This window comes from Callithrix jacchus, chromosome 11 (assembly GCF_049354715.1).
Source record: "Callithrix jacchus isolate 240 chromosome 11, calJac240_pri, whole genome shotgun sequence".
Classification (NCBI taxonomy): Eukaryota; Metazoa; Chordata; class Mammalia; order Primates; family Cebidae; genus Callithrix; species Callithrix jacchus.
The window spans coordinates 98,252,383-98,279,163 of record NC_133512.1 but is presented as its reverse complement, the minus strand read 5'-3'; the positions used below and the strand labels follow the sequence as shown (position 1 = coordinate 98,279,163).

General features: G+C 48.2%; 1 protein-coding gene across 4 annotated transcripts; it reads right to left on the bottom strand.

Moving 5' to 3' along the window:
• Nucleotides 1-1,689: 1,689 nt before the first annotated feature.
• On the bottom strand, nucleotides 1,690-23,446 carry ZNF746 (zinc finger protein 746). Of its 4 annotated transcripts, none has more exons than XM_009002857.4 (7): nucleotides 23,196-23,446; nucleotides 19,961-20,260; nucleotides 19,754-19,880; nucleotides 18,631-18,744; nucleotides 6,132-6,323; nucleotides 5,498-5,623; nucleotides 1,690-4,370 (listed from the first exon to the last, which is right to left on the bottom strand). In XM_009002857.4, exons 1-7 carry the CDS (start codon nucleotides 23,217-23,219, stop codon nucleotides 3,298-3,300), a joined length of 1,956 nt encoding a protein of 651 aa, XP_009001105.1. In that variant the 5' UTR covers nucleotides 23,220-23,446; the 3' UTR covers nucleotides 1,690-3,297. The 4 variants fall into 4 exon arrangements, with proteins under 4 accessions (XP_009001105.1, XP_009001106.1, XP_002751904.2 ...); XM_009002858.4 differs by having other exon boundaries at nucleotides 1,690-4,367; XM_002751858.6 differs by having other exon boundaries at nucleotides 19,754-19,835.
• Nucleotides 23,447-26,781: the final 3,335 nt, after the last annotated feature.

Genomic DNA, 26,781 nt, shown 5'->3' with positions numbered 1-26,781 from the left:
GAGAGGGAGAGATGATCTGAGTAAGCCCAGTGTAATCCCAAGAGTCTTTAATGAAAGGAAGACAGTGACAGTCAGAAAAAGAAGTGACAGTGAAAACAGAGGTCAGTGATTCCTGTTGGAGGAAGGGGCCACAAGCCAAGGAATGGAGGGAGCCTTAGACATTGGAAAAGGGGAAGAAATGAATTTTCCTCTGAAGCCTCTGCCTCTGGAAGCAATTCTGCCCTCAAGACACCTTGATTTTAGCTCCAGAACTCATTCTGGACTCTAATCACCAGAACTTTAAGATAAACATGTGCTGGCTTCAGCCACTAGTTTTGTAATCATTTGTTACAGCAGCAGCCGGGAACTACTAGAGGAAGGGAACCCCGTGCTCGGCCAAGCAGGATGCTCTGGGGCTGTGGTAGCGCAAGGGTTCCCAGGAAGTCCATGGGGAGTTGTGGCCCCCTCATTTGCTGATACTTGTCTGGTCTTCCTCACAACTGACCGGGCACCTCCTCTGGATGTATGAAGCAGAACTCAACTCCCCTGCCCACACCTGCTCCTTCCTATGTCCTCTGTCTTGGTGAGTGGCACTCAAACCAGAGACCAAGGAGTCTGTTATTTAGGGAATGATGATCCAGGATTCCGGTCATGAGACTCAAGATTTCTGCATGAGGTGTGTGGATGAGAGGGAGTGTGAGAGCGCACGAGACGGCTAGGAAGGGTATGGAGTGGAGAGGTGCCCCAAGCCAGGCAGTCAGCTTCTCCTTGCTGGAGACATATCCAGTGGGGCAGGTGGACCAGAAGCACAGCAGAGAGGTCAGGGCTGACGAGGAGGGCAGCTGTGTTCCCATCCCCAGCTACCCTCACAGCAGCCAGGGCAGATCTATGACCAGAATGAAGACTGAAAACACGAGATAAAAACTCTGGTGGGAATATGGGAGCTAGCCTGGCTCAACTGGCATCAGATGGACTTTGCTCCAAGACCTAGATTGCAACTACAGGAATCACGGTCCTTTCTTTACTTCCTGCGGAGCCAAGATAAGATGCAAGAAAAGGCTGGGTGTGGTAGCTCACATGTGTAATCCTGTAATCTGGGAGCCCAAGGTGGGTGGATCACCTGAGATAATGAGTTTGAGACCAGCCTGGCCAACATATTGAAACCCTGTCTCTACTAAAAATACAAAAATTAGCTGTGTGTGTTCGCAGATGGCTGTAATCCCAGCTATGTGAGAGGCTGAGGCAGGAGAATTGCTTGAACCCAGGAGGGGGAGGTTGCAGTGAGTCGAGACTGCACCACACTACACCGTCTCAAAACAAAACAACCCCGAAAAGATGCAAGAAGAAAGCATCCAACATCCACTTATCTTTGATACTCTGCAATTTTTCTCCCAGACCTTCCTATCTTCATCTCTGTCATCTCGGATCACATATAACTTAATGACATAAACCATGTTTATATCCTGTTGGAAAGTGATTTGATGCGTTTTGATTCTCTCTCCAAATGTCAGTTTCTCTTCATGGAGTCAAATTTCTCCAGAATCTTCCTCTTCCATTCCTAGTTCGCAAGGTCAGTCACCTGTCTAGGTCCAAGGTGACCAAGCACAGAGGAGGGCACTAAGAAAGCTGACTGGACAGCCCCTTAGAGGTTGTGTTTAGGGGCATCAGTGACAAAGACACATGCCTAGGAATGGAACGCAGCAAACTGCCTTGGTGCTGGTTAGGTTTTATTTTAACAGGATGTCTTCTCTTCATTTATTTTTTAAAATATCAGTTATATCAATATTAGAAGTGTAAACAGGTACAAAATATACAGTACATAGAAACAATTTTCTTAACTAGTCTATCGCCTAATAAAAGTATGCATGAGGGAGCTGAACTAATGGGCGTCGCCAGGTCCCTCCCTCTGCAGGGGAGACAAGAGGACCAGTGGCTGCTTCAACAAAACAGGAATGGATATTTGTGTGGTCGGAACAGCACTGTGGTCGAATCAAGAAATCTGGGCCCACCTTTCTGATGTTAGACGCTGGAATGAACATGCCACTTGGCCCCCATACCCAGCCTCTAGAGCTGTGCCCTCTACGTGCCCCTAATGGGCCTGAAAGTGCACACCCTAAGGAGGCTGGGGCACAGTGGAGGCAGCTGCTACAAGCAAAGTTCCTTCGAGGCCTGGTGACTGGACTCTTGATGGTGTGGGAGAAATATTTTAAGAGGGCAAAGCCGAAAACCTCTGCTCCCCCACACCGATGTTCCAGTAGGATGAAGCGTCTCGCCTGTTGCTCTTCCCCACTCACGGCATACCATGTGTACCCACAGTGAGAGGCTGAGAGGCGTCCCCTCTGAGCGGTTTGTTTCCTCACCTCTAAAAAGAAATCCCTGTCCTGCTGCTCCCCAAGGTCACAGTAATGATCAAATGAGATGCATTTTGAAAATGAGAAACCACCACACAAAGGGAACAGGAGACAGAAGCATCTTATGAAGTGGGAGGCAGCCCCAGGCGGGGTGGGTGGCCAGGCTTTGCTCCGGGCTCTGTGAGAGTTAGATGTTTTCGGTGCAGCTTCCCAGTTTTGGTTTCTCCCTCTCCAGACCTAACGCTGTGATTTGAGACAACTCGCCCTTATGAGGCCAAGGAGTCACACTAGGGGACACCACTAAGTGCCCTTAGGACGGGTACTGCAGATGGCCTGAAATAAAGTTGGGGCCAGCACTTTTGGGGGGCCTTTCAGTAGAGGCAAGCTGGGAAATGCAACCGCTGCTCCTGGAGGGGTCCTTCCTGCCGCTCTGAGGTGGCTCCAAGGGACCCAGTAGCCCTCACTGCCCAGGGGCTTGGCACTCAAAGCCCACCCAGCCCACCTGGGCAGAGCAGGGGAGCCTAGAAGACCCCATCCCCAGGAGTCAGTGGGGCCAGGGGTCCCCAGCTGGCCAATCTTCCAGCACACTCACTATCAGACTCAGTGAGATCGTGACAGAAACACACACCCTGAAAACCAAAAGTACCTACAAAATTTAAGTGGCCCTATTACTATTTTCCAGCTTTTTCCTCAAGAAAGAAAGAAAAGAAAAGAAAAGAAAGAAAGAAAGAAAGGTTTGTAATTAAATTACTCCAAATTCTACAGCGCTCAGATTTCACAGAGATTCTACTTGGTTTAGAGGTGGCAGCTGTCCTGGTGGATCGTTTCTCCTTCTTCAGTGATCAATTCAGCAACTTGGACATTTTGGTTCTCCCCATCCCGCGTCTGCCTGAAGCTTCCACGTCGCCCTGCTGCCTGCACACTGGGCTTTTTACATGTGCGGCTGGTGCCGCGGGGCTGGGGGCGCTCACATGTCCCCGCCATCGGTTGGTCCCAGGACGCTGAGGCCACAAGTCCAGTCGGTCACAAGATCTGTGGAGGCCAAGGGTCCTTTGGCGGCAGGGCTCTTGAAGGGGTCAGGGGGTACAGATGGCGTCGGGAGCGGCTGGCCGCGGGCCGGGGTCTTGGCGCCGGCTGCATGGTTGCGCTGGTGCTTGCGGAGGTGGTCCTTGCGGATGAAGCTCTTGCCGCAAACAGTGCAGGTGAAGGGCCGCACGCCCGTGTGCGTTCGGTAGTGGTCGATGAGCTTGGAGCGTTCTGTGAATCGCTTCTCGCACTCGGTGCAGGGGAAGGGCCGCTCGCCCGTGTGCAGCATGCGGTGGCGGATGAGGTGCGCGGGGCGTGTGAAGCAGCGGCCGCACTCCCCGCACCGAAGGGCGCTGCCATCCCGCGCGCTGCCCCCACCGCTGCCCCCGCCGCCTGACCCCTGGGCCGCCCCGTCGGGCGCCCCGCAGCTGCGCTGGTGGGCGCTCAGGCTGACCTGCAGCTGGAAGCTCTTTCCACACGTGGCGCAGGTGAAGGGCCGGCCCCCGGGGGGCGCCGCGGGGTGCTTCTTAAGCCCCGGCTTATGGCCAAAGCCTTTGGTCCGGCCAGGGTATTTACAGGGTTCGTTGAAGGGCCTCGGGGCCTGGCTGGGGTCCAAGATGGCCTCTCCGTTGTCCGGGGAGGAGTAAGGGAGACCCTCTGGCCCCGTCCTGGGGTTCAGGCCCACTGGCGGTTTACACCGGAAATTCCAGCCCCACCGGACCCCCCCGAAGAGCCAGTCCCCAGGAGGGGTCTCCTCCTGGGCCACGGCAGGGCTGAGCTCACCCATGTCCCTCTCAGGCCGGGCTGGATCTCGCAGCCCCAGCACGGGGTCCTGGCTGGGGAAGGAGCTGCCCTGGCTTTCCCAGGCTCCTTCCTGGGCAGGACTAGGGAAAAATCGTGTGGCTTGGCCTGGTCCAAACAGGGTCCCGTGAGCCTCTAGGTCAGTAGGATGCACGGGTGTGGCCACCACCTCCTCTTCCTGGACTTCTGTTTTTATTACAATTTTTACATCTGCTGAGAAAGACGGAAAGACAGATATCAACCTATCCCTTACCTGCTGAGGGAGCCACGATCTGCCATCATCATTTGCTCAGCAGCTGCTCAGCCACAGGAACTCCACCTAGGCCCCCCGTGGCCGAGCCCAGATGGCAGCTCAGCAGAGCAGCCTTGTGGTCGTGAGGCTGCCTCCCACCTGAGGACACCAGTGTTCTAGCACAGGAAAAAAACCACCATTCTATCTGCTACCCAGGTTCCATTTTTCAGTTTGGCTGTTAAGGCTAAGCATGAATTGATCCTCAGAAAGGAATTCAGACTGCTGCTGGCACTGTGCCCCACCACAGTGCAGGGGATGGGGATTCGGACAATTCTGCTACACACACACCAGCTGCGGCTGCAGGCAGTTTCTAACCCACAGCTCATCTGTGAATGCCCACTGCACAGGTGTGAGGATTAAACCAGAAAACACATCTGAAAGTGCCCTAGTGAGCTATCTGATATGCAGCAGCCTTCAATACATGGAGATACTGGCTAATGATCAAAATACAAGTGAATAAGAATGTGTTTGATTTTATATAAGTGTGCTTACGTTCTGAGGCTTTATATCAGTGTGGCTTTTAGCACATTTTTTGGGTGCTAAAATATGACGTTATTACTCAAAGTAATAACGTAATAAAGTAATAAAGGTGACTGGTCCTCAAAACAGAAGTAAACAGAAAACTAACAGATAAATTTGGTGGGGGTTTTTCTGAAATCGGCCTTCAGACACCTGTCTTTGGCAGTACCAATATCTAAGAAGTTGTTTCAGTTTGTTTTTTTTGCTTCCTTGCCAGAGAGAAGCCACAGTTGATTGAGCTTGGGAAGGAGGTATATCCTTCAAGCGATCAGCTTATTAGAACAGATCACTTAACACCATATGAAAACACAACAGACTGAAACATGGATGTCCTCAAGAAGGGGTGCTGATGCCTATGATTTGGGAAGGAGATAAAGAACAGAATGTACAAGGTGTCATCAGAGTGCAGGCCCCTACTGTCTGTTGGTTGGAAGGTTAGAGCAGTTCACCAATGAAAATGGGACGCCTGGGCAGAGTACTCCCCACAGGCAGTCGGGGCCCTTCCCTTCCTCCTCTCCCACCCCCATACCTTCCGTGGAGGCTGCTGTGTTGAGCTTCAGGGTCCCGTCCGAGCATGCTGAAGAGGGATGGTGGGGAGGGAGATCCGCCTGCCAGGAGGTGGGTGGGATGGTGGTGGTAAAGTTGGAATGGACACCTGCGGTAAGGAAAGAGCAGAGCCTGTGGGTTAGGGGGGGAGGGATGGCTGAAGACTGTCTGGGAGGACAGTGGGCTAAGCTCTGAGTCCTCCTACACTGGGGGTTCTTCTGACTGAGCATGAGACCTGCCCTCTCTGAACCCAGTGTCTTTTGTCCCCTTCTCTGAGGTGCTGGGAAGCTCAGACATCACCAGTGTGTTTCACACAGGCCTCTCAAATAGCAGCAGCCAGTGACTTCAATGCCCAATGCTGGGGCAAGAGGGGTAGCAGCACGGTGATGCAGGGACCACTGGAACAGGGCCAGAGAGATGCCCAGGAACAGCATCAGCGACCTGAGAGAGGCTCAAGACAAGTTCTTCAGTACAGTCCCACCTCAAGATGGGAAAATTTCTAATGTCAGGCCAGAAGTGTTGAGGGCCCACAGCTCCCCCATGCTGCCATGAGCCCTTCCCTGTCCCTCCTGAGATCCCTGCAACTCGTTCCTTATGTCCCCATCTCAGCCACTCACCAGAGGTGGCATCTGTGGAGATGTCTCCTGCTCCAGAATCCAGTTGGCTGAGGCCCCAGGGCTCCTCCCCGATATCTGGCTGCCCGGCTGCCCACGCCTCCACACCCAGGGCCTGCTGCTCCTGGAGCTGCAGCTCACCCTCCTGCTTGATCTGCATCAAGAGGTCAGGAGCAGGAACTGGGGGCCCCGAGCCTAGGAAAGGGAGCAAGTGTAAGGATACAGCATCACAGCCCCTCAGCCCGGGGACAGACACGCACCCAGCCAGAGAGATGGACAAAGAGTCCTTACAAGGGTCCAACAGCAAAAGAGCCTGGTGGGAAGGGAGGCAGCAGCAAACAGGATGGGGGCCTCGGGCAGAGCCTAAGGTCCCATGGTATTGGCAATGTGAGTAGGATAGGAAAGGGTGAGGTGGGGAGGGGAGGAATACAAAAGTACATTCTCAGGACTAGGATACCCATCCAGGGAGAAACTGAGTTGCCCTGGGGATGGCCTGCCCTCACTTGAAACACAGAAATGCTTAACAAAAGTGAACCCCAAGTCCCCCCAAAACCTTACTGCCCTCATATACTTAAGTAAGTTCAAAAGAGAAGATCCTAGAGGTAAGAATGAGAGAAAACACAACGTCCACTCAAGAGTTGCAGTGGAAGGCAAGCAACCTAGAAAGTGGTTGGAGGCCTTAAGGGCTGGGCGTGTGGCCAAGTCACCTGCCTGACACCAGGAACTGTAGGCTCTGGCCTGGCTGTGAGATGGGGACTAGGAAAACTCCCAACTGCCTGCAGGAACCACCAGGAAGCAGTGTACTAGTCCAGGGCTGTGTGGGAAATAAACCCATACAAACTTGGAATCCCATGTCCACACAAAATTCACACTACCCACACGGGCAGACACCATAAACTGAGAAATTCACAGAAAAATTGGCTGACAGCCATGGCAACTCAGGAGGCCCCAGCATGGGCAAATGCAGATCCGCCCCAGAGGGGCACCCACACAATTCAGGCCACAGGGGGCTCCCTTACTAACTAAAACCAGAAGAAAAACGAAAACGCACAAAACAGAAGAGGAGCCAAATAGCGATGAGAGTCATGGCAGAGTTCACTCCCACGAACTACAGAAAAAAAGGAGAGGTTGAATGATACAGTAATGTAAGTATATCTAAGATCATCAAAGAGATAAAGAACAGAATCTTTAAGTCAAGAACAGCAAAAGACTATTTTTTAAAAGGTAGATTTGAAAAAGAACTCAACATTCTAGAAATGACTCAGGCAGTTGTGGAAATGAAAAACTCAATGGATGGCTCAACAACAGCAGACTGAACATAGCTAGAGAGAAAATTAGCAACTTGAGAGATGGATCCAGGGAAATAATCCAGAGTACGACACTGAAAGATAAAGAATGAAAAATATGAAAAAGTTAAGAGACATGGAGGATAGAATGAGAAATTCCAACACATGCTGGTAGAAATCCCAGAAGAAGAGAATACAGAAATAGGTAAAGAAATAATGATTGAGAATTTTCCAAAATTGAAAGCACTGTCAATCCACAGTTTGAAGGAACAGAACAATTCCCAAGTAGGTAATAAAACAAACAAACCAACCTGTACAACATTCATGTGAAATGGAACCACAGCAAAGACAAGGAGAAAAATCTTAAAAGGTACCAAAGAGAAAATAAGGCATTCAGACTAAGTGTAGATTTCCTTCAGCAACTAGGATATCAGAAGATAATGGAGTATCTTCAAAAGTTGAGAGAAAACATCTGTCAACTCATGAGGCTAATACAATTTTTACTGCACTAACAAGAGGGATAGTATGTGAACAAATTTATAAAATAATCTCATATATGAACAGATATGCAAAGATTCTAAATGAAAGAATTACAAATCAAATCCAGCAATATATTTTCAAAAAAGAAAAAAGTATAATGTATTATGAACACATTGGCTTTATCCTGAGAGCTCAAGGATAACACTAGAAAATATAATAACAAACAAAATTAAGATTAATAGCAAAAACAATACGATCAGCTCACAGATGTAAAAACAGCATTTAGCTCTTCTATTGCTGACATACAGCTGGCTAGATGTGCAGAGAAACAGCAATTCCTCCCAATGTGGAATATCTAAAATTGCTGTGTAGGCTGGGTACAGTGGCTCATGTCTGTAATCTTAGCACTCTGGGAGGCTGAGGTGGGAGGAGCTTTTGAGCCCAGGAGTTTGAGGCTGCAGTGAGCCATGTTTGCAGCACTGCACTTCAGGCTGGGTGACAGGGTGAGATGTTGTCTCAAAAAACAAACGAAAAAAGGCAGCCTGGGCAACATACAGAGACCCTGTCTCCACAGAGAGAGAAGAAAAGTTACAAAAAAATAGCCAGGCATGGGGGCATGCCCCTGTGGCCCAAAAACTTCCAGGTCAAAACTCTAGCTTGAAGTGGCCCTAAGTCTGCACTGGCATCAAATGACCAGCCAAGGAATGTATACACATTCTCAGGAGGAAAGCCTTTTAAACACAGCTTTCAAATAATTAACATACTCACAATTACACATCACCATCTCAAGAAAACCAGCACTGCAAACAAACTCAGTAGAAATCATGAACTGGAGAATATGACCTACAGACTTTGGATATTAAAAATTATCATATAAGGAATATAAAATTTAATTATTTACAGAAATAAAAAGGGATAATGAAAGTATGAGAAACAAGACTATCAAAACTGACTAAATTTTGAAAAAGAATCATGTAACTTTAGAATGGTAAGAAAAAATAACTGAATTTTATTTTTTGGAGATGGAGTCTCACTCTGTTGCCCAGGCTGGAGTGTAGTGGTGCAATCTTGGCTCTGCAACCTCCGCTTCCCAGGTTCAAGCAATTCTCCTGCCTCAGCCTCCCTAGTAGCTGGGACTACAGGTGCACTCCTCCATGCCCAGCTATTTTTTTTGTATTTTAGTAGAGATGGGGTTTCACTGTGTTGCCCAGGCTAGGCTTGAACTCCTAAGCTCAGGCAATCCCCCATCCTTGGCCTCCCAAAGTGCTAGGATTACAGGCGTGAGCCACAGTGCCTGGCAGTAAATGAAAAAATCCAATGTATAGGTTAAATAACAGAATGGGAATCATTGAATAGTGAATAGTGAACTAACTAGAGGACAGAAGAAATTATTCTAACCTCAACATAGAGATGGAGCTAAAAATATAAAGAAGGATTTGAAGTTATAAATGCTAATATGAAAAGGTTCCAGAATAAAAGGTTAGAGAGAAAGGGGGCAAGGCAAAATTCCAAGAGGGAAGATAACATGTTTTCCCAAACTGGTGAAACAATTAGTGATTAAAGCAGGATAAATGAAAATAAATCCACATCTAGATGCATTGCAGGAAAACTGCAGATCACTGAAGACAGAGATCTAAAAGCAGGCAAAGAAAAAAGGCAGATCATCCACAAAGGAACCGTGATCAGGCTGATGGCAGATTCTCAATAGCAACGACAGAAGCCAGAAAAAAGGGGCAAATTATCTTCAAAAGCTGAGAGAAAATAACACTCAAGCTAAAATTATGTCTTTTCACTATAGTTGTCCCTTGGTATCAGTGGGGGATTGGTTCCAGGGCACCCCATAGATACCAAAATCCACGATGCTAAAGTCCCTTATAAAAACTGGTACAGTACTTGCATATAACCCCCACACATCCTCCTGTGTACTTTAAATCACCTCTAGATTACTTATAATACCTAATACAATGTAAATGCTATGTAGATAGTTGTTACACTGTATTGTTCAGAGAATAATGATAGCAAAAAACTTTGTATATGTTTAGTAGACACCTGTTTTTCAAATGTGTGGTTAGTTGAATCCACAGATGTGGAACACATAAATATAGAGGACTCCCTGTATAGAGATGGAATAAAGATATTTTCAGACACATATAAACTCATATACACATACAAATTAAGGGTTCGTTATCATCAGACCACAAAAAATAACTTCCAAAAAAAGAAAAAATTTCCAAAGATTCCTCGAAAACAATAGAATGTATAATTGTCAAATTAATTACAATAAAGGAAAAAACCTAAATGGATAATTCCCAAAGGATGGGCAGGGAAAAATACAGAGAAGGCAGAACTAAAGATTAACAGCACAATTTAAGATGGTTGAACTACTAACCATAGTCAATGTAAATGGTCTAGACAAGCGCTACGAAGAAAAAAGAATGTGAACCACATATCTAATGTTAAGTGTTCTGGTAGCCATGTTAAAGAATAGGTGCAGGGGGTGGGGAGCTGGGGAGAGACAGCATGGGGAGAAATGCCAGATATAGGTGAAGGGTAGGAAGGCAGCAAATCACACTGCGAAGTGTGTACCTATGCAACTATCTTGCATGTTCTTCACATGTACCCCAAAACCTAAAATGCAATAAAAAAAATGTAAAAAATTAAAAAAAAAAAGAATAGGTGAAATAAATTTTAACAGTACATTTTCTTTAGCCCAATATATCAAAAAGGTTATTTCAATATATAATCAATATAAAATGATTCATATTATTTTACACATGCATCTCTTGCACACGTCTTTTTCTTCATACACAGTTTTTGAAATGTGGTATGTATTTTATCCCTTTAGCCACATGTGGATAGTGGCTACTGTTGTGGATATTTAAAAGGTAAAGGTAAAGATTATCAGACTAAAACCAAACGAAACTCCCAGCTATCCGCTGTTTACAAGAGATGCGCCGAAACAGAAGGCTGCAGAAAGCAATGTAAAGGAATGAAAGATGTACTAAGCCAGACAATGTAAAAAAATGATGTAGCTATACCATATCACATGAAATAAACTTTAAAAATAAAAACAGAGAAATAAAAAATTACTGCATATAGCAACCTAACCAGGAAGATAAAATAATTCTAAGTTTTTAAGCTTATAATATAGCTTCAAAATAATAAAGCAAAATTGAGAGAACTCTAGGGAGGAATGAAAAAATCCTCTTTACATGTATCTTTTTACATCTTTTGATATATCTCTCTGTAACTGATAAATCTAGCCAACTAAAGGTTACAGAAAATATGACCAACTCTACTAACAAACGTGATCAAAGGGAGCTAAGTAGATTCCAAACACAGAGAAAACACAAGCTTTTTAAGCTACACAGAACATTAAGGAAAAATGAACATTTTCTAGGTCAACAGACTTTAGCAAAATTTAAATAACTAGTATTTTACACACTGCATTTTCTAGCTACAATGCAATTAAGTTTGAAATCAGTAACTCCCCATACATACTAAAAATTTTAAAATTTAAGCTTTCTAAATAATCTGAGTCTAACGAAAAAAATCACAATGAAAATTAGAAGATATCTGAAACCCAATATTAATGAAAATATTATTTATCAAAATGTATGAGCTGCAGCTACAATGATACTTAGAGGAAATTTTATAGCCTTGTATGTTTATATTAAAAAAGATAACAGGTCAAAAATTAATGGGTTAAGCAGACAATGCAAGACATTAGAAAATAAAAAACATTTAAGAATCTTTTAAAAAGTAGAAGGAAATAATACATGGAAGAGTATTATAAATGAATAAAAGAGAAGACAAAGATAGAATACGGTGAGTCAAAGTTGGTTCTTTGAAGAGACTATTAAACCAATTCATCTCTAGCAGGATTACCAAGAGAACAGGAGGGACAGCACCAATAACCAATTGGAAGAATGAAAAAGGAAACATAATGATAAACGCAGCAGAGATTTAAAAGATATAGAGGATACTATGAATATTATTTCAAGTAATTTGAAAACTCTGGGGAAATGGACAAATTCCTAGAAAAATTTCAACCTGCCGAAACTAGGCTGGGCATGGTGGCTCACACCTGGAATCCCAGCACTTTGGGAGGCCAAGGTGGGTGAATCACTAGGTCAGAAATTTGCGACCAGCTTGGCCAACATGGTGAAACCCCATCTCTACCAAAAATACAAAAATTAGCTGGGAGTGGTGGTACGTGCCTGTAATCCCAGCTACTCGGGAGGCTGAGGCAGGAGAATTGCTTAAATATGGAAGATGGAGTTTGCAGTGAGCCGAGATTGCTCCATTGCACGCCAGCCTGAGCAAGAGAGCAATACTTTGTCTCAGAAAAAAAAAAAGAAAAGAAAGAAAGAAAAATTTCAACCTGCAGAAACTAAAGAAGAAACAGAAAACCTTAATAGTCTGGCTGGGCACAGTGGCTCACACCTGTAATCCCAGCACTTTGGGAGGCCAAGGTGGATGGATCATGAGGTCAAGAGATCGAGACCATCCTGGCCAACACAGTGAAACCCCCTCTACTAAAAATACACACATTTGCTGGGTGTGGTGGCGCATGCCTGTAGTTCCAGCTACTCGGGAGGCTGAGGCAGAAGAATCACTTGAACTCAGGAGGTGGAGGTTGAAGTGAACTGAGATCACACCACTGCACTCCCTCCAGTCTGCCAACAGAGACTCAAGCTCAAAAAAAAAGCAACAATAACAACAAAAATTGAATAGTCCTATAACTAAAACAAATTAAATCAGTAGTAAAAAATCTTCCCCACAAAGAAAACTTAAGGCTCAGGTGGCCCCACTGGTGTTTTCTTCTAAACATTCAAGGAATAGATAATTCCAACATTACAAAAACTCTCTGAAAATTAAAAACAGAATGAATACATCATAGCTCATATTTTTAATACCAAAACTAGACAAAGACAGTTTGAGAAAAGAAAATTACAAGCCCATCTCACCCATGAACAAAGATTCAAAAATCTTAAACAAAATAATTGGCATACAGCAATGTACATAAACGATCATGATGAAGCTAGGTTTATTCCACTTCTGCAAGGTCGGTTCAACGTTAGAAAGTAACATAATTTACCTTACTAGGTTAAGGAGAAAAAAACGTATAATTATTTCAATGGATACCAAAAGAAATTACATAAATTCAAGGCATTATTGTTAGAAACACTTAGCCAGAGATAAAGAAAACTTCTTTAGCCTGATAAAGGATATTTGTAAACAAAATCTTTAGCAAATATTATACTTAATATGAAAAGTTAAAAAGTGCTTTCTTTAAAATCATGATCCCAGTGAGTAGAAAGGCTAATGTCATGAGAGCAATTCTCCGGGAATTAGACTGTAAGGGAAATGCAATTTCAACCAAATTTCAAACAGGATTTTCTTAGGAACTTGACATACAGATCCCAAAATTCATATAAAAGAACAAAGATCCAAGAGTAGCCAAGACAATTTTTTGGATAACAAGTAGAGAAGGATTGGTCTACTAGATATCAAGGCTGATTATGAAGCTTAAAGAGCACGGTGCTGGGGCAGAGACTGACAAAGAGACCAAGGACACAGAAGAAAGCACCCAGAAACAGCCTCATGCATGTGCAAAGACAGGCTCGGGGCAGAATCGCATCACAAATCAGTGGAGAAAAGCTAACAGATTCAGCAAATTTTGTTGGAAAATCAGACCATCGTTGTGGGAGAAAAAGCTGAAACCCTCCCTTGCAAGCTACACAAATTTTAATTGTAGATGAATTAAAGACTTAAATTTGAAAAGCAAAACTTTCAAAAATTTATAAGAAATCATGCATGTTCTTCACATGTACCCCAAAACCTAAAATGCAATAAAAAAAATTTATAAGAAAATAGAGAAGAGTTATCTTTTTGACCTTGAGTGAGGTAAGCAAGGATGTCTTACTACAGAAAAAGCAAAGATCATAAAAGAAAAGACTGACAAGTTTGACTCTTAACAGTGAAAAAAACTTCTATTCAAGAACTACAAAGTTAAAAGACCTCCAGCCAGGTGTGGTGGCTTACACCTGTAATCACAGCACTCTGGGAGGCTGAAGCAGGCGGATCACCTGAGGTTGGGAGTTTGAGACCAGCCTGACCAACATGGAGAAAACCCCGTCTCTACTAAAAATACAAAATTAGCCGGGCACATGTCTGTAATCCCAGCCACTCGGGGGGCTGAGGCAGGAGAATCACTTGAACCGGGGAGGTGGAGGTTGCAGTAAGCTGAGATCATGCTATTGCACTCCAGCCTGGGCAACAAGAGCAAGACTCCATCTAAAAAAAAAAGACCTGCCACTGACACGGAGATGATGTTTGTAAGGCCAATAATAGACGAAGGATTCGTATCTAGAACACATACAAAGAAGTCCTGAATCGATAAGAAAATGAAGAATATCTCAACAGAAAAATAGAAGACAGTTCACTGGAGAAGCAGCCAAATAATCATATGAAAAGGGCTCCCAACTTCACTAACTGTAGGGAAACTACAGTGGAAATGAGATGCCATCTTATTCCCATCGGGCTGGCAAAAAGGTTAAGAAGCAAGTTCTGGAAGCACCCGCTGGCACTGAGGTAGCCCTGGGAGGGCCATACAGCAATGGCAGAGACGAAATCAAGGCCATGACACGGTGAGGCCACCACTGGGTCTGTTCCCTGGAGCAGCATCCCCACAGGGGCACAAGGAGAAGGCGCAAGAACACTCACTACACCATGGCTTGTGAGAGTAAACAGTCAGTAAAAGCTTAAGTGCCAATCAGTGGAGGAATGGAAAATAAATGACAATATAGTTGCTTCCGGAATATTGAGCATCTGTTAAAAGGAATGAACCTGAACTACATGTATCAACATGGATAAGTCTGAAATACAGAATAATGAGTGATAAGTATAATGACATCTATGAAATTTTTGAAAACACAAAAAACCATAGTGCATATTGTTTACAGCTACCAAAGTACACAGTAGATGTGGATAGAAAGAATAAACAGAAAATTCAGAGCATGAGGTTGCCCTAGGGAGGCCTGGGAGATTTAAAAAGGGATTTAAATCTCCCAGGGAGATTTAAAAACAAGGGATTTATCAGAAATACATTATTTCACACACACACACACACACACACACACACACACGTGCGCGTGCATGCGCATCTTAAATTTTGAAACACAGCATATATTCAGCAAATAGTTATCGGATTCCTGCTCTGTGCCAGGCAATATTCTAGGTTCCTAGAATGATTATGTGAAGAAAACAGATACAAATTTTTGTACGTTTGAAACTGACATTCTAATGGGGGAGACCTGACATTTGATGAAATCTATAAATAGGAAACATATACATTATATGATGCTGTCTGACAGGAAGACCCAAAGCAGGAAAGGAGGCCTGAAGTCCTGGGTCGGGAGAGGCTGCAGTGCCAGTGATGGGAAAGGCCCGCAGCGGGGAACTGCCTGAGGAGCACCCGGCAGAGGGCACTGTGAAGGCCCTGCACAGGGCAGAGCGTACAGCACTGGGTATGGTGCAGCTGGGCAAAAAGTGAGAGAAAAGTGGAGGATGGGAGCCAACGGTGCGGGTCAGATGGAAAGCCAGCACTTGGGCCTAAAAAGGATCACTCTCTGCTGGGCTGAGCTGAGACTCTGGGGGATCAGGGCAGGAGCAGAGGGACTGGCGGCAACGACAGCAACAGACAATGAGCCTGGGTGATAGAGTGGAGGGGACAAGGCCAAGTAAGAAGACAGACCATTCAGCACCATAAAGGGTCTTAGTAACTGAGGTCGGAGAGGTTTTGGTGCAAGAGGTAACAGAGTAAGAGAGAAAGGGTAGGAGACAGGAAATGCAGATGTCCCCAAAGGGCTCTGACACAAAGGGGAGCAGAGAAGCGGGCAGTGGCTGGGAGGGGGGGTAGGGGTCAAGGCAGGATTGGTTATGTTGCCCTTGAGAAGGTGGCATGAAGTGGGATCTGGTGCCAGGTTAAAGGGGGGCTTTGACTAGAGGGATGACAGTTCAGCAGTCACAGGAGTGAAGGCAGAGAAGGGCACACAGGTGCAGGCAGATGGCATGGGGAGGGCTGTGTGAGTGGTGTATTTCTCTTTAATTAAAAAAGGGGGGTTAAAATATAAAATTGTTCTCAGGCGTGCCCCATACAGAAACAGATAAGCTAGGTTTGGTCCTCAGCCATAGTTTGCTGGCCCCTAGGCTAGGCAGACACAGCGTGACTGTGTGGCAGAGCGCCCACTGAAGTCGCTGGTCGTGTATGTCACGTGACACTAGCAGCCAGCTTGCCTGGTTCTCTGCAGCCACGTGCAGCTGCTTGGCTGCAGGTGTAGAGTGCCGATGGATTTCACCAGGCAGATACAATGAACAACAGAAGGGAAGGACACTGAGGCTGTGTACAAGCAGGGATCACAGTGGTGGGCATGGAGGGAGATGATGAGCAAGGCAGTGAAAAGGCAGCAAGATCGATGGCCTGCAGGTCCTGAAGGGCTGGAAAACTGCTGGAATCAGGACACCAGACAGGGAACTGGAGGGGTGGTGGGAGGCAGCCCGGGAGTGGTGTGCTGGAGATGGAGAGGGTCGGGGAGGAGGGTGCAGTCACTGTCATCACAGTCATGGATGGCCATGGGCAGGGGAAGGGGGCACAGAACTATCTGCATGGAGGCTGCCATGGCCATGACTGAGAGCAGGAAGAATGACAAGAGAGGGAAGGTCTGCAGAGGCAGTAAAAATACGAGAAATGAGATACAGAGGCAGGGAGAGAGTGAAGGTATCAGAAGTGCAATCATGAGGGGTGAGGACTCTGTCCCCAGTAGGCCCGGGCTGAGGGAGGCAGGGAAGAGGACGGCTGCGGTTCCCTGGAGCTCAGCCCGAGCAGGGAACACTCAGGACCTGGCAGGTCTGCTGAGCCCTGAGTCCCATAAGGCCCAGCGGAGGAGCATGCAGGCAGTGAGAAGGTGAGGTGAGGTCTCACAAGGCGATGGGCCAGGCCAAACATGGCAAGGGATGCGCTGTGATTCCTGGTTTCTTGGACCAAGAGGACGGGGATAAAGTCCACACAGGATCCCTGCTGACAGGCTCAAGGTGGACAGTAGAGTTTGTCTCTATTCATTTTGTCTACTGGTGGGTAGAGGCCACGGATGCTGCTAAACATCATACGATGCAGACAGAGTGTGGCGGGATCTTACCAGCAACCAACATAATTTGGGGGACTTCTTTACTCTCATTTAATGATGGTGTGGAAGCGAGGGAAGCCTCCACACACACTGTAAACACAATGAAACCCACCCACTGAGAACCTCCCACCCAGGCTAGGAGGCTGGACGCGCCTGGGTTGTAACCCTCTTTTCCAGCCTGAGGCTATCTGTTCTCAGTCATCTTTCTGTCCTCTAGCGCTCAGCACTGTCCTTGACACCTAGAAGATGCTCAAAATGCATCTGTGGAACTAAACTGTGAATGTCCTGATGATGACTGGTAAAGTGGCCCGCTCGGAACATGCTTTTGCCCTTAGGAAAGTACCAATCTAATTGAGATGAGATGACAAACATGGGAGCCGCGTTTAATTTCACACAGGTGGAGCGCAGGAGGCCCCTGCATAACACCACCTTTCTCAGTCTCAGACGAAAGGGAAAACCAAGGCAGGTGGGACGGTCAAGGGCGAGTCTTCTGGAGGAATCAGGGGTCCAGCCTGCCAGAGATGTGGTCTCCCTGGTCAAATGACCCAGCAGGTCTTCACTTCACTTTAGGAATTTTGTTTTCTCCTGTGCCCACCTGTCTTTCTCTTAACTTTCAAAGGTGCTGAGCAGCTCCAGGGAAATCTGAGACACTGGTATCTGGTAACCAGATTCACCTTAAATAAATGTGTGCTTCTAAATCAACCGAACCATATGGCTGACCAATGGGTGTATGTTCTACAACTGCTACTGCTCTAAATTCAGGTTGGTTTTCAGAGGCAAGGCTGACTCTTGGTAAAGCTTTGAATTAATATTATCTTCAATATACAGCTGACTCTTGAACAACATGGATTTGAACTATGGAGGCCCACTTACAAGTGGATTTTCTTCTGCCTCTGCCACCCCTGAGACAGCAAGAACAACCCCTCCTCTCCCTCCTCAGCCTGCTCAGTCTGAAGATGACACTGAGGATGATGACGTTATGAGGACCCCCTTCCACTTAATGAGTAGCAAACATATTTCCTTTTCCTTGTTTTCCTAACATTTTTTCTGTAGCTTATTTAAAGAATACAATACATAGTAACCAGGACATATAAATTATGTATTATTGACTGTACATAGTATCAGTAAGGCTTCTGGTCAACAGGAGACTATTAGCAGTTAACTTTCTGGAGAGTCAAGTTAGACATAGACCTTGGGCTGCGTGGGATTGGGGTCTGTCACCCCTGGTCCCCGTGTTGTTCAAGAGTCGACTATTCTCCGGCCTTCCCTCTCAGTGTCCTCCTCTCCCTCCTGTCATCTGTGCCCTGGCTTTGACTCTTCCTAAAAGAGTAGGTTTGCCACCTGTTTCCCTGATAGAAAGTGTTCATTCCTGGAGCATTAGCTGAGTAAGTCAGAGGTTAAAACTCCACTATAAAAAAACTCAGACCAAACACAAGTAAGTTTGATGTGTCTCCTCGGCTCTCTCTGGGAAGATCACACCGTTCCTGGCCTTTCTGTCTGTCTCCCGCAGATCACCTGATGCCTCCCTGGCCTTCTCCCAGCCCTTACCTGGACTGGGGTCCACAGGAACATCTGGAATCTTGGGGCCGGGGCGGCGCCAGCTGCACGGCTCCTTCCCTTGTTCAATCTGGGAGAGGACCTCGGGCTTGGAGATGGCATAGTCTGAGGAAAGACAGAAGGTTAGTTTTCACCTCGTTCCAGTCAGAGCTGGGGACAGTCAGCCCGGAAAACCAACAGTGGTCTAGAAAGGAAATCTCTTGATCGTCATAGAGCAGGAGCTCTCAGTCACAGGCAATTTTCCTCCCGGGGACGTGCGGCAAAGTCTGGACAGAATTCTGATCGCTGTGCCCAGGGCTTGGGGAGAGGTGACTGGCATCTGGGGGGTAGAGGCCAGGGCTGCTGCTGAACATCCTACAACGCAGAGGACGGCCCCGACCCAGAATCACCCGGTCCCAAATGTCAGCAGTGCCAGAGTGAAGAAACTGCCACAGAGCGTGCATGTGAAACAGCGGCACACTTGTGCTGATGAAATGTCACCTCACGACTGTACCTGCTCCTGTCCTCTCTATCAGGTCTCACTGCCCTCAGCTCTGGGGTCACACAGAAACCATCAGGAAGAGGAAATCAGCCCAGGAAGAAACAGAGTCCAGGCCCTTCCTGGGCAGGATCAAAGGAGGAGAGCAGCAGTAGCCCCAGGGGCTGAGGGAAGCAGAGTTTTGAGGCATGAAGAAAATGTCTGCTGCAAGCAGCACCGTCTGCCCACGTTATCCACTGACCTTGAGGCATGTCACCGTAAGGGCCACAAATCTCTGTGGGAGAAGGCTGAAAGAAAGAGTCTTTCTCAAATGTGAGTGGATTACATACTGGATCTGAGAGCAGGAGGGGCCTTCCTTGCTCCAAGTCAGCACCAACAGAAAGGTCCACACCCTGGGCCTGCAGAGAAGAGACACCGCCACCTTTCCTATCCTGGCATTCTGGGACCCTCTGCACAGGGAGAAGGGAGCTTTTGATTCCATCACCCAGGGCTCATCTTTCACAGGAGGTAACAACTTGCAAGGTAAACAATGTTTCTGGTGATTCACATATCACTGCCAGGAAACAACTATGTGGAGAGAGAAGTTTGAGGACTTGCAAAATCCCATTTAACAGAGAAATGAGTGTCAGGCCTTACCCAGGGAGACCAGCGTCTCGTAGTTGCCCCTCATCACATGCTTGTAGAGCTCCTTCTGCCAGTCCTCCAGCTTGCCCCACTCCTGCTCGGAGAAATACACGGCCACATCATCAAAGGTCACGGGCACCTGAAACCACAAGTGTCACATTCACTCACTCACAGGCTTTGCCCCTTGGGCTCCCACACCCCAGGGCATCCCAGGGCTACCTTGGGGGCCTCCCCCTTGCTGCCCGGGGGCAGCCGCAGGATCCAGAAGTTCCTGTTGCGAAGCAGGTTCTCCACGTTCTCCAGCCGCCTCTGCAGCAGCCCATACTCCTGCAGGAGGGTTCCCAGCACGGCCCACTTGCCCTCCAGCTGGTTCCCGAACTCCACGGCTGTTTTCTCGCAGTCGGCCAGCTTCTTCTCAGCCATCCCAGTTCGACCTTCTAGGGAAAGCAGGCGAGCAGCCTGTGATTCAATCTTCCTCTCCATGGCCTGAATCGTGGCTGCCATTGTCCACGGAGAAATCTTTCAGAAACAAGAGAGAAACAGCATCATTCATTCCACCCATTGTCTTCATTGAGCCCCTCTCCCCCTAAGCACAGGGGAGCGGGGCTGGGAGCCCGTATGTGTGGACAAGTGGGGCCATCCCGTACCACATGCCAGATCTCAAGTTGGCAATCAATGCTTGGGTATCTTAGGTCTATGTGTGGGTGGGTGCCCTTGCTCCAGGCCTCTGCAGCACAGTGTGGACCTTTATCATGGCACTCAGCACCCTACACAGTCATTTCCTCCCCACACTTACAACTGTGGGCTCCCTGAACATGGTACTGCATCTTTTCACACCAATCCCCAGTGCAATTTTGCTATGTAAACAGTGACTTAGCATTGCTGGGCATTTTAGTGGAGAAATGGTAAATTGCAGATTTACTAAAGCCCAGCCTGCCCCTCCCATCATGATTACACAGGAACTGACTACTGATGATGACCCAGCAAAAAAAAAAACAGCTGGTTCACTGAAACAGCACAAACAAGAGTATTGCTCAATTTCTTTTTTCTTTCTTTCTTTCTTTTTTTTTTTTTTTTAAAGCATCTCATGCCCCCTTTTAATAAACATAAAAATCTAATGGCCAGTTCCTCTTTCCCCCAGGACAGTCTCATTTGGTCCTGATCTGCCCCTCCGCGACAAGGTACAATCCCTGTGATTGCAAACCTCCATCAGCCAGTTAGGTTTTTGGCACTGCATAAGCCCCACAAGATTCTTTCTCATTCCCAATTCCCACCCCACTCAAGGTTAAAACGATGGCCTCAGACATGTTTGTAGCCACACCAGGAGCAGTGACATGCCTACAGATGGGACAGGAAAACAGTCATATGCCACAAAGTTAGACTTGTATATGGACAGCAGCCATCTTAATTAAAGACGATGTGCTTCTCTATCATTGGAAACATTCACATGGCATATCAGTGACTGGCAGCTGGGACAAGGACGAATGGGCACAATTTGCCTTGGGTGGAAAGCTGGATGCTTGAGCCACCCATATCTACAGGGCAGAGAGGAGCTCCTGATATTGGGGACCGAGGCTCGACGCCTCCTTACAATATTCTGCAAAATAATTCCTCAACGAAAGGTTGGTGACTATTTCCAAAATGAAGAAGTGGCTATCTGGAGCCGTGTGGATGGATTCACTTAGAGAAAGTCACTGAGAACTAGAACGTGCATGGACACCTCAAAAAATAGAAACAAAAACAGTTTCAGCAGAGGCAGAAGAAAACTTGTCCAGGACGGTGCTTAAGAACCTGTCTGGATGTTTGGAGCGAAGCAGGACCCCAAGAAGGTAGGACTCTAAGGGGTCTTCAAGGCTGGGAGGTTCTGCTTCTAGTCAAAAACCCGGATGTGGGTGGGGTCTTGCTCTCAAAGAGGAGGTGGTCTCACAGGCAACTGGGCGGGTCGACTTAGTTCTGGGCTTGAGTCTGCCCTCCACCTAAGGCTACTGTTCCTTCCCTCGCCTCTCCTTTCTCAGATCAATCCCTGTCACGTGATCGCAGACGCCAAGAGTTTACTCCAGAAGCATCCTCGCACCTGGTCACCAGCTCCCCAACCACTGAAATCCTACCCATCCTCCAAGTGCATTATTACAGTCTTTGTGTGGCATGAAAGGGACCTCTGCATAAACTACTTTATCAGGAAAATATTCATCTTTTACACATGGACAACGCAATGCACGGTTTTCTTACAACTGTGATGGGGCCAGGAAGCCCTGTGTGAGGCCTCCACACTATGCTGGGAGGTGGCGACAGTGCGCTGCCCATTCCAGCCCAGCTTCTTACTGACTGGTGGCTGGAATATGTGGGGCTGTCCTTAGATTCCTGCCAGGGGAGCCGAAACTCTTTGCTCGAGAGAAGCTGATGGTAAGAGGAGCCAGATCCCCCACCCGCTGCCCACCCACAGGATCAAGTCCTGGCATGCAGGCCCCTTCCTAGTCTCCGCAGCCTCCTCTCCTACTGCCTCCAAACCAAAAGCATCCTCTTCGGGCTTGTGGACTCCTTTCTGTCCCACGCCCTGCACTGCCCCGTCTCTCTGCGCCTTTGCCCAGGCCCTCCTCCCTCCCTGAAATCTCTGTGGGTCTAGCTTGGCCTGATGAAATCCTAGCCTCGCCTAAAAGCCCGGCTTAAATCTCAGAGGCGCAGAGCATCAGGCCAGGAGGGGTGAGCAGCGGTACCAGGCGGCCCCCTGATGCTCTTACCCCTGGAGCCCAGCGCAAGCTTCCACCTGGGTGCCAGCACTCACCCTTTCTGTTCTGCACTATTACTGACCACGTACCTGCCTGCTTGGTCCTTGAACACACAGAGCCGCTGTGTGTCTTTTGGCACTTTCCAGCTGTGCGATCCTGGGCAAGTTAACTTCTCTAGGCCCCAGGTTTTTCTTTTGTATGATACAGGTAACAGTACCCACCCCATGGGCTTGCTATGAGGCCATACTAACGCCTCAGCAGGGCTTGGTGCAGTGTCTGGCTCTACGTTCCCCTCCGCGCCGAGGGAGCTGGGCATGTAGCGGGTGTCGTTGTATGCGGATTCGAAGCCGAACACCTTCCAGGTACCACCAGGCCCACAGGCCGAGCGCCAGGCAGAGAAAAGAGCAGCGGCAGGGGGGCATCCAGAAGGAGGGGACAGCGGCTGCGGCGGGGGCAGGAAGCCCGGGAGGGCCCAAGGAACTTGGCGTGGGGCGGCCCCGGCACGGGGACAAGCGGTCAGCCAGCGTTCGGGCTCCGCCCGGAGTGGGGGCTCGGCCGGCGGGCGCAGTAGGCCCCGGCGGACCCCGCGCCCAGTTCGCGGGAGCCCCAGGCCCGGTGGTCCGACCCGGCCCCCGGAGCCCCTCCCCAGGGCCTGCGGCGCTGTGTGCCGGGCCCGGGCCGCCTGGGGCCCCCAGGCCGCGAGTCTGTGCGCGCGCGGGTCGCCTTACCGGAGCCGCGACCGCCTCGGCCATGGCCCTGCGCTGTCCCGCCCGGCCCGGAGGAAGTCGTCGCCGCCGCCGCGCGCGGCCCCACGCAGGCCTGGCCGCCCGATGCTCTCCGCAGGCGGCGCCCGCCCGGCCCTGCCTCCGCCGCCGCTCCTCGCTGGCCGCCCTTGCGCCGCGCAGCCTGCAGTCGCGTCGCCTCCGTCAGCAGCCAGCGGGTCCACACTGCATCCTGGGAGCCGGCGCTGCGGCTCGGCAGACGAAGGCCCGTGAGGCTTCCTGGAGGCAGCGCAGCCGCACAGCCCCACCTGCAGCCCGAGAGGCGAACTGCAGGCGCGGCGCCCGCCCGCTCGCGGCCCCGCCCCGCCCCGCCCGGCCCGGCCCCGCCCGCGGGGCCCGACGGGAGGACCCAGTGACTCTGGGCGGTCCCTGCGACCACTGCCCGACTGCAGAGCTCTGGGGAGTCACTGCGTCGGCCCCGCGGCCCGGCCCAAGGGACTCGGTTACCGAGAGGGTCCTTTTCATGGGACCAGCCTGGCTGCGCCCGCGGGCGAGCAGGGGCCTCCAGGCAGGGCGTCCCCCGAGTGACCGCGGCCAGGACGGCCCTCTCGCCCGGGGAGGCCCAGCCCCCTCCGCGCACCCCACGAGCACTTCTGCCCTCCGAGGTCCAGGACCTGGAGGTTTGGGCTATTTGCGGGGGGACAGATGCACTCATGCCCGTCTGTGTTTGAAATGGAATAAATACTTCCAACAATAATAATAAAGTTCGGTGAACCCCGGTAGACGCCACTTAGCGTTTTCTATCATGTGTTTATTATAGTAGAGATTTTTAAATGGCATGAGCAGTGGAACGCAATACCATCATTTACAATCATTTTGGTGAAGGTCTTGGTAGGGACAGATGTTCATGATATTTTAAGAGAAAGAGCCTGTCCTGAACGATCCTTTGTTTAAATTAGCGTTTTAAACAATATATAACATTATATGTAGCGTTATATGCTGTGTAGATGTGTAATTACAGCTTGGAAAAGTTTGGAAGCATATATATCAACATGGCCTAAGTAGTTTTCTTTAATAGACCACAGCCCGTTTTCTGCATTTTCTGATTTTTTCCAATTCATGTTTTTATTTTTCCATAACAAGGATAGTATTTTTAAACACGGAGAGAAAAATAAATATTTAAATTAAAGAGGCAAACCGGAGCAGGGGAAGAAGGGTGCCTTGGACGGGCCCCCACGTGGTTACAGAGGGCATTGCCTTTCAGGAACACGACTGTGTATTCCCTGAGACTAACCCGCCAACCGCGGAGCACATACTGAGAAGAAAATATGTGAGATCTGTAATCTTTTTCAAACAAGGCAGACCTTATAGAAGAGATAAAAATTGAGCTGGATCATGAAGGATTGACAAAATATTGATAGTCAGAGAGCATTTCAGACCAGAGGGTGGTAGTAGGGGTGTGAGCTGGATGACAGCCTAAAAAAAAAATCGAGGCAGGAAGATATGAAGCATTTTAGGGCTTGGGGCAGGGCTCGCACCTGTAATTCTAACACTTTGGGAGGCCGAGGTGGGCGGATCGCCCGAGCTCAGGAGTTTGAGACCAGCCTGGGCAACATGGCAAAAACCCATCTCTACTAAAAATAGAAAAAATTAGCGGGGCCTGTAATCCCAACTCCTGGGGAGGCCAAGGCACAAGAATCGCTTTAACCCAGGAGGCCCAGGTTGCAGTGAGCCGAGATTGCACCACTGCACTCCGGCCTGGGCAACAGAGCAAGACGCTGTCTCAAAAAAAGAAAAATTCCAGGGCAGCTCTAAGGCGTTGGGGCAAATGGATGGAGAGTACACCTGCAACAGAAATACAGTGATTAGAAATAAGAGACACTTTCTAGTGTGCAATTTAAAAAGTCTGCTTTGACAGGCTGAGTCAGATGTGCCAGGACCGCGTCTAGGTAGTAATTCCCATCTCATATCTACTGAATCAAAATGTCTCTGCGATGGGTCCTGAGTATTGTGGAGAAAACTTATTTTCAAGAAGGTCTCTTTTTAACAAGTTCCTTGTACGGGTTGAAGTAAGGGTGAAGGTGGGGCTCTCCTGACTGCCAAGTTAGGGAAATGATGACTTGCTCTGTCCTCCTCCGAAGACCGGGATCTATTGTAAAGCATCTCACACATTCTGCCTCTGCAGAAAGTGTGAAGATAAACCTCCTTGGATTGAAATATGAGGCTTCCAAAGCTTTTCCCTCCATTTCTAACTATGAGTCAGCCTGTGTCAAAAGCGGGCGTGAGAGTTTCCACTCCTGTGCCTTTCCTCATGCATTTCCCCTCTCCTTTTACCCACCCAAAGTTCTCACACCTTTCCCAGACTAGCTTATGCCCTAATTCTTCCAATGAAGTCTCTCCATGCCAATCATGCCTGCAGCAAGCTCTGCATTATCCCAACTCTCATAATTTTTATTATCAGTACCATTCATTTGGCACTGAGAAAAAAATTATAATACAAGGTAATAGACAGTGTCCTAACTCACCTCTTGGATTATGAGTTCCCTGAGAGCGAGGGCTATATATTATTTCTCTTGTCTCTCCTGCAGTGCCTAATACCAGACAGATTTAGGCAACATAAAGTAATGATTTAGTATAAGTCTTAATTGATTGCTCTGTGTGGTGTGATAAATGATGGTCCAAATAATCACTCCCCACCTCTGCTCTAATACTCACGCAACCCCTACAGTCTCCACCTTCCTGCTGAGCATTCCTGGAAAAAAAATCATAATGCATCTTCAGCACACCCAGAAAGAGCCTGGAAGGGCTGCTGAGCATGAGACCACATGTCAGTTCCATGTATCAGGGAGGCAGGAAGTGTGTGGTTCAGACTCCGTGCAGACTGTGTAGGTGTACGGGCTACCGATCTATGCACCCCTGAGTGCTTCCTACACTCCAGCAGGTACAGCAGAACAGATGTACCTCTATTTTTCCAGCTGCTCCCTTCAACCTGAGCTTTTCCCTTGGGACCAGGCACCACTGCCTAAAAGTTTAGGCTTGGGGTTTTCAAAAAGGTTGTGGTAATCATTGCTGCCACTAAATATTTCCAGCTGGTTTCCCTTGAGGAACATGGCTGGATGGTACTTCCTGGTTTCTTCTGGCTGGATTGGACCATGTGACAATTTATGGCCGGTGTTTTTTCTTTCCCTCTACTATGGTAACCCAGCAATATTTGAGGAGGTGGGCACTGTATTCGCCGGCATCCTGGAGACGAGGGACATTGAAGAAAATCCCCAGCCACCCTGTGATGAGCTGCTTACAGCATGAACATAAAACTCTTTGTTGTAATAAGACACATGGTTTTGGGGTTGCTTGTTCCACAGTCTAACATAGCCTTTCCTGACAGATACAAAGGCATGGTGGAAGTTGGCCAGGCATTGCAGCCGGCATCCTTGGGCTCCAGGTGGTGTCTGCAGACTTCACTTCACTTACATTGTCTGAGTGCTCTCACACTGAGCATTACCCTGCAGCTGTTAGATGTGGTGAAGTGCTGGAGAACCTGCAGCTGGACCTGGAGTCTCTCCCATGGAGCCAGTGCCAAGTTCCTGCCTCG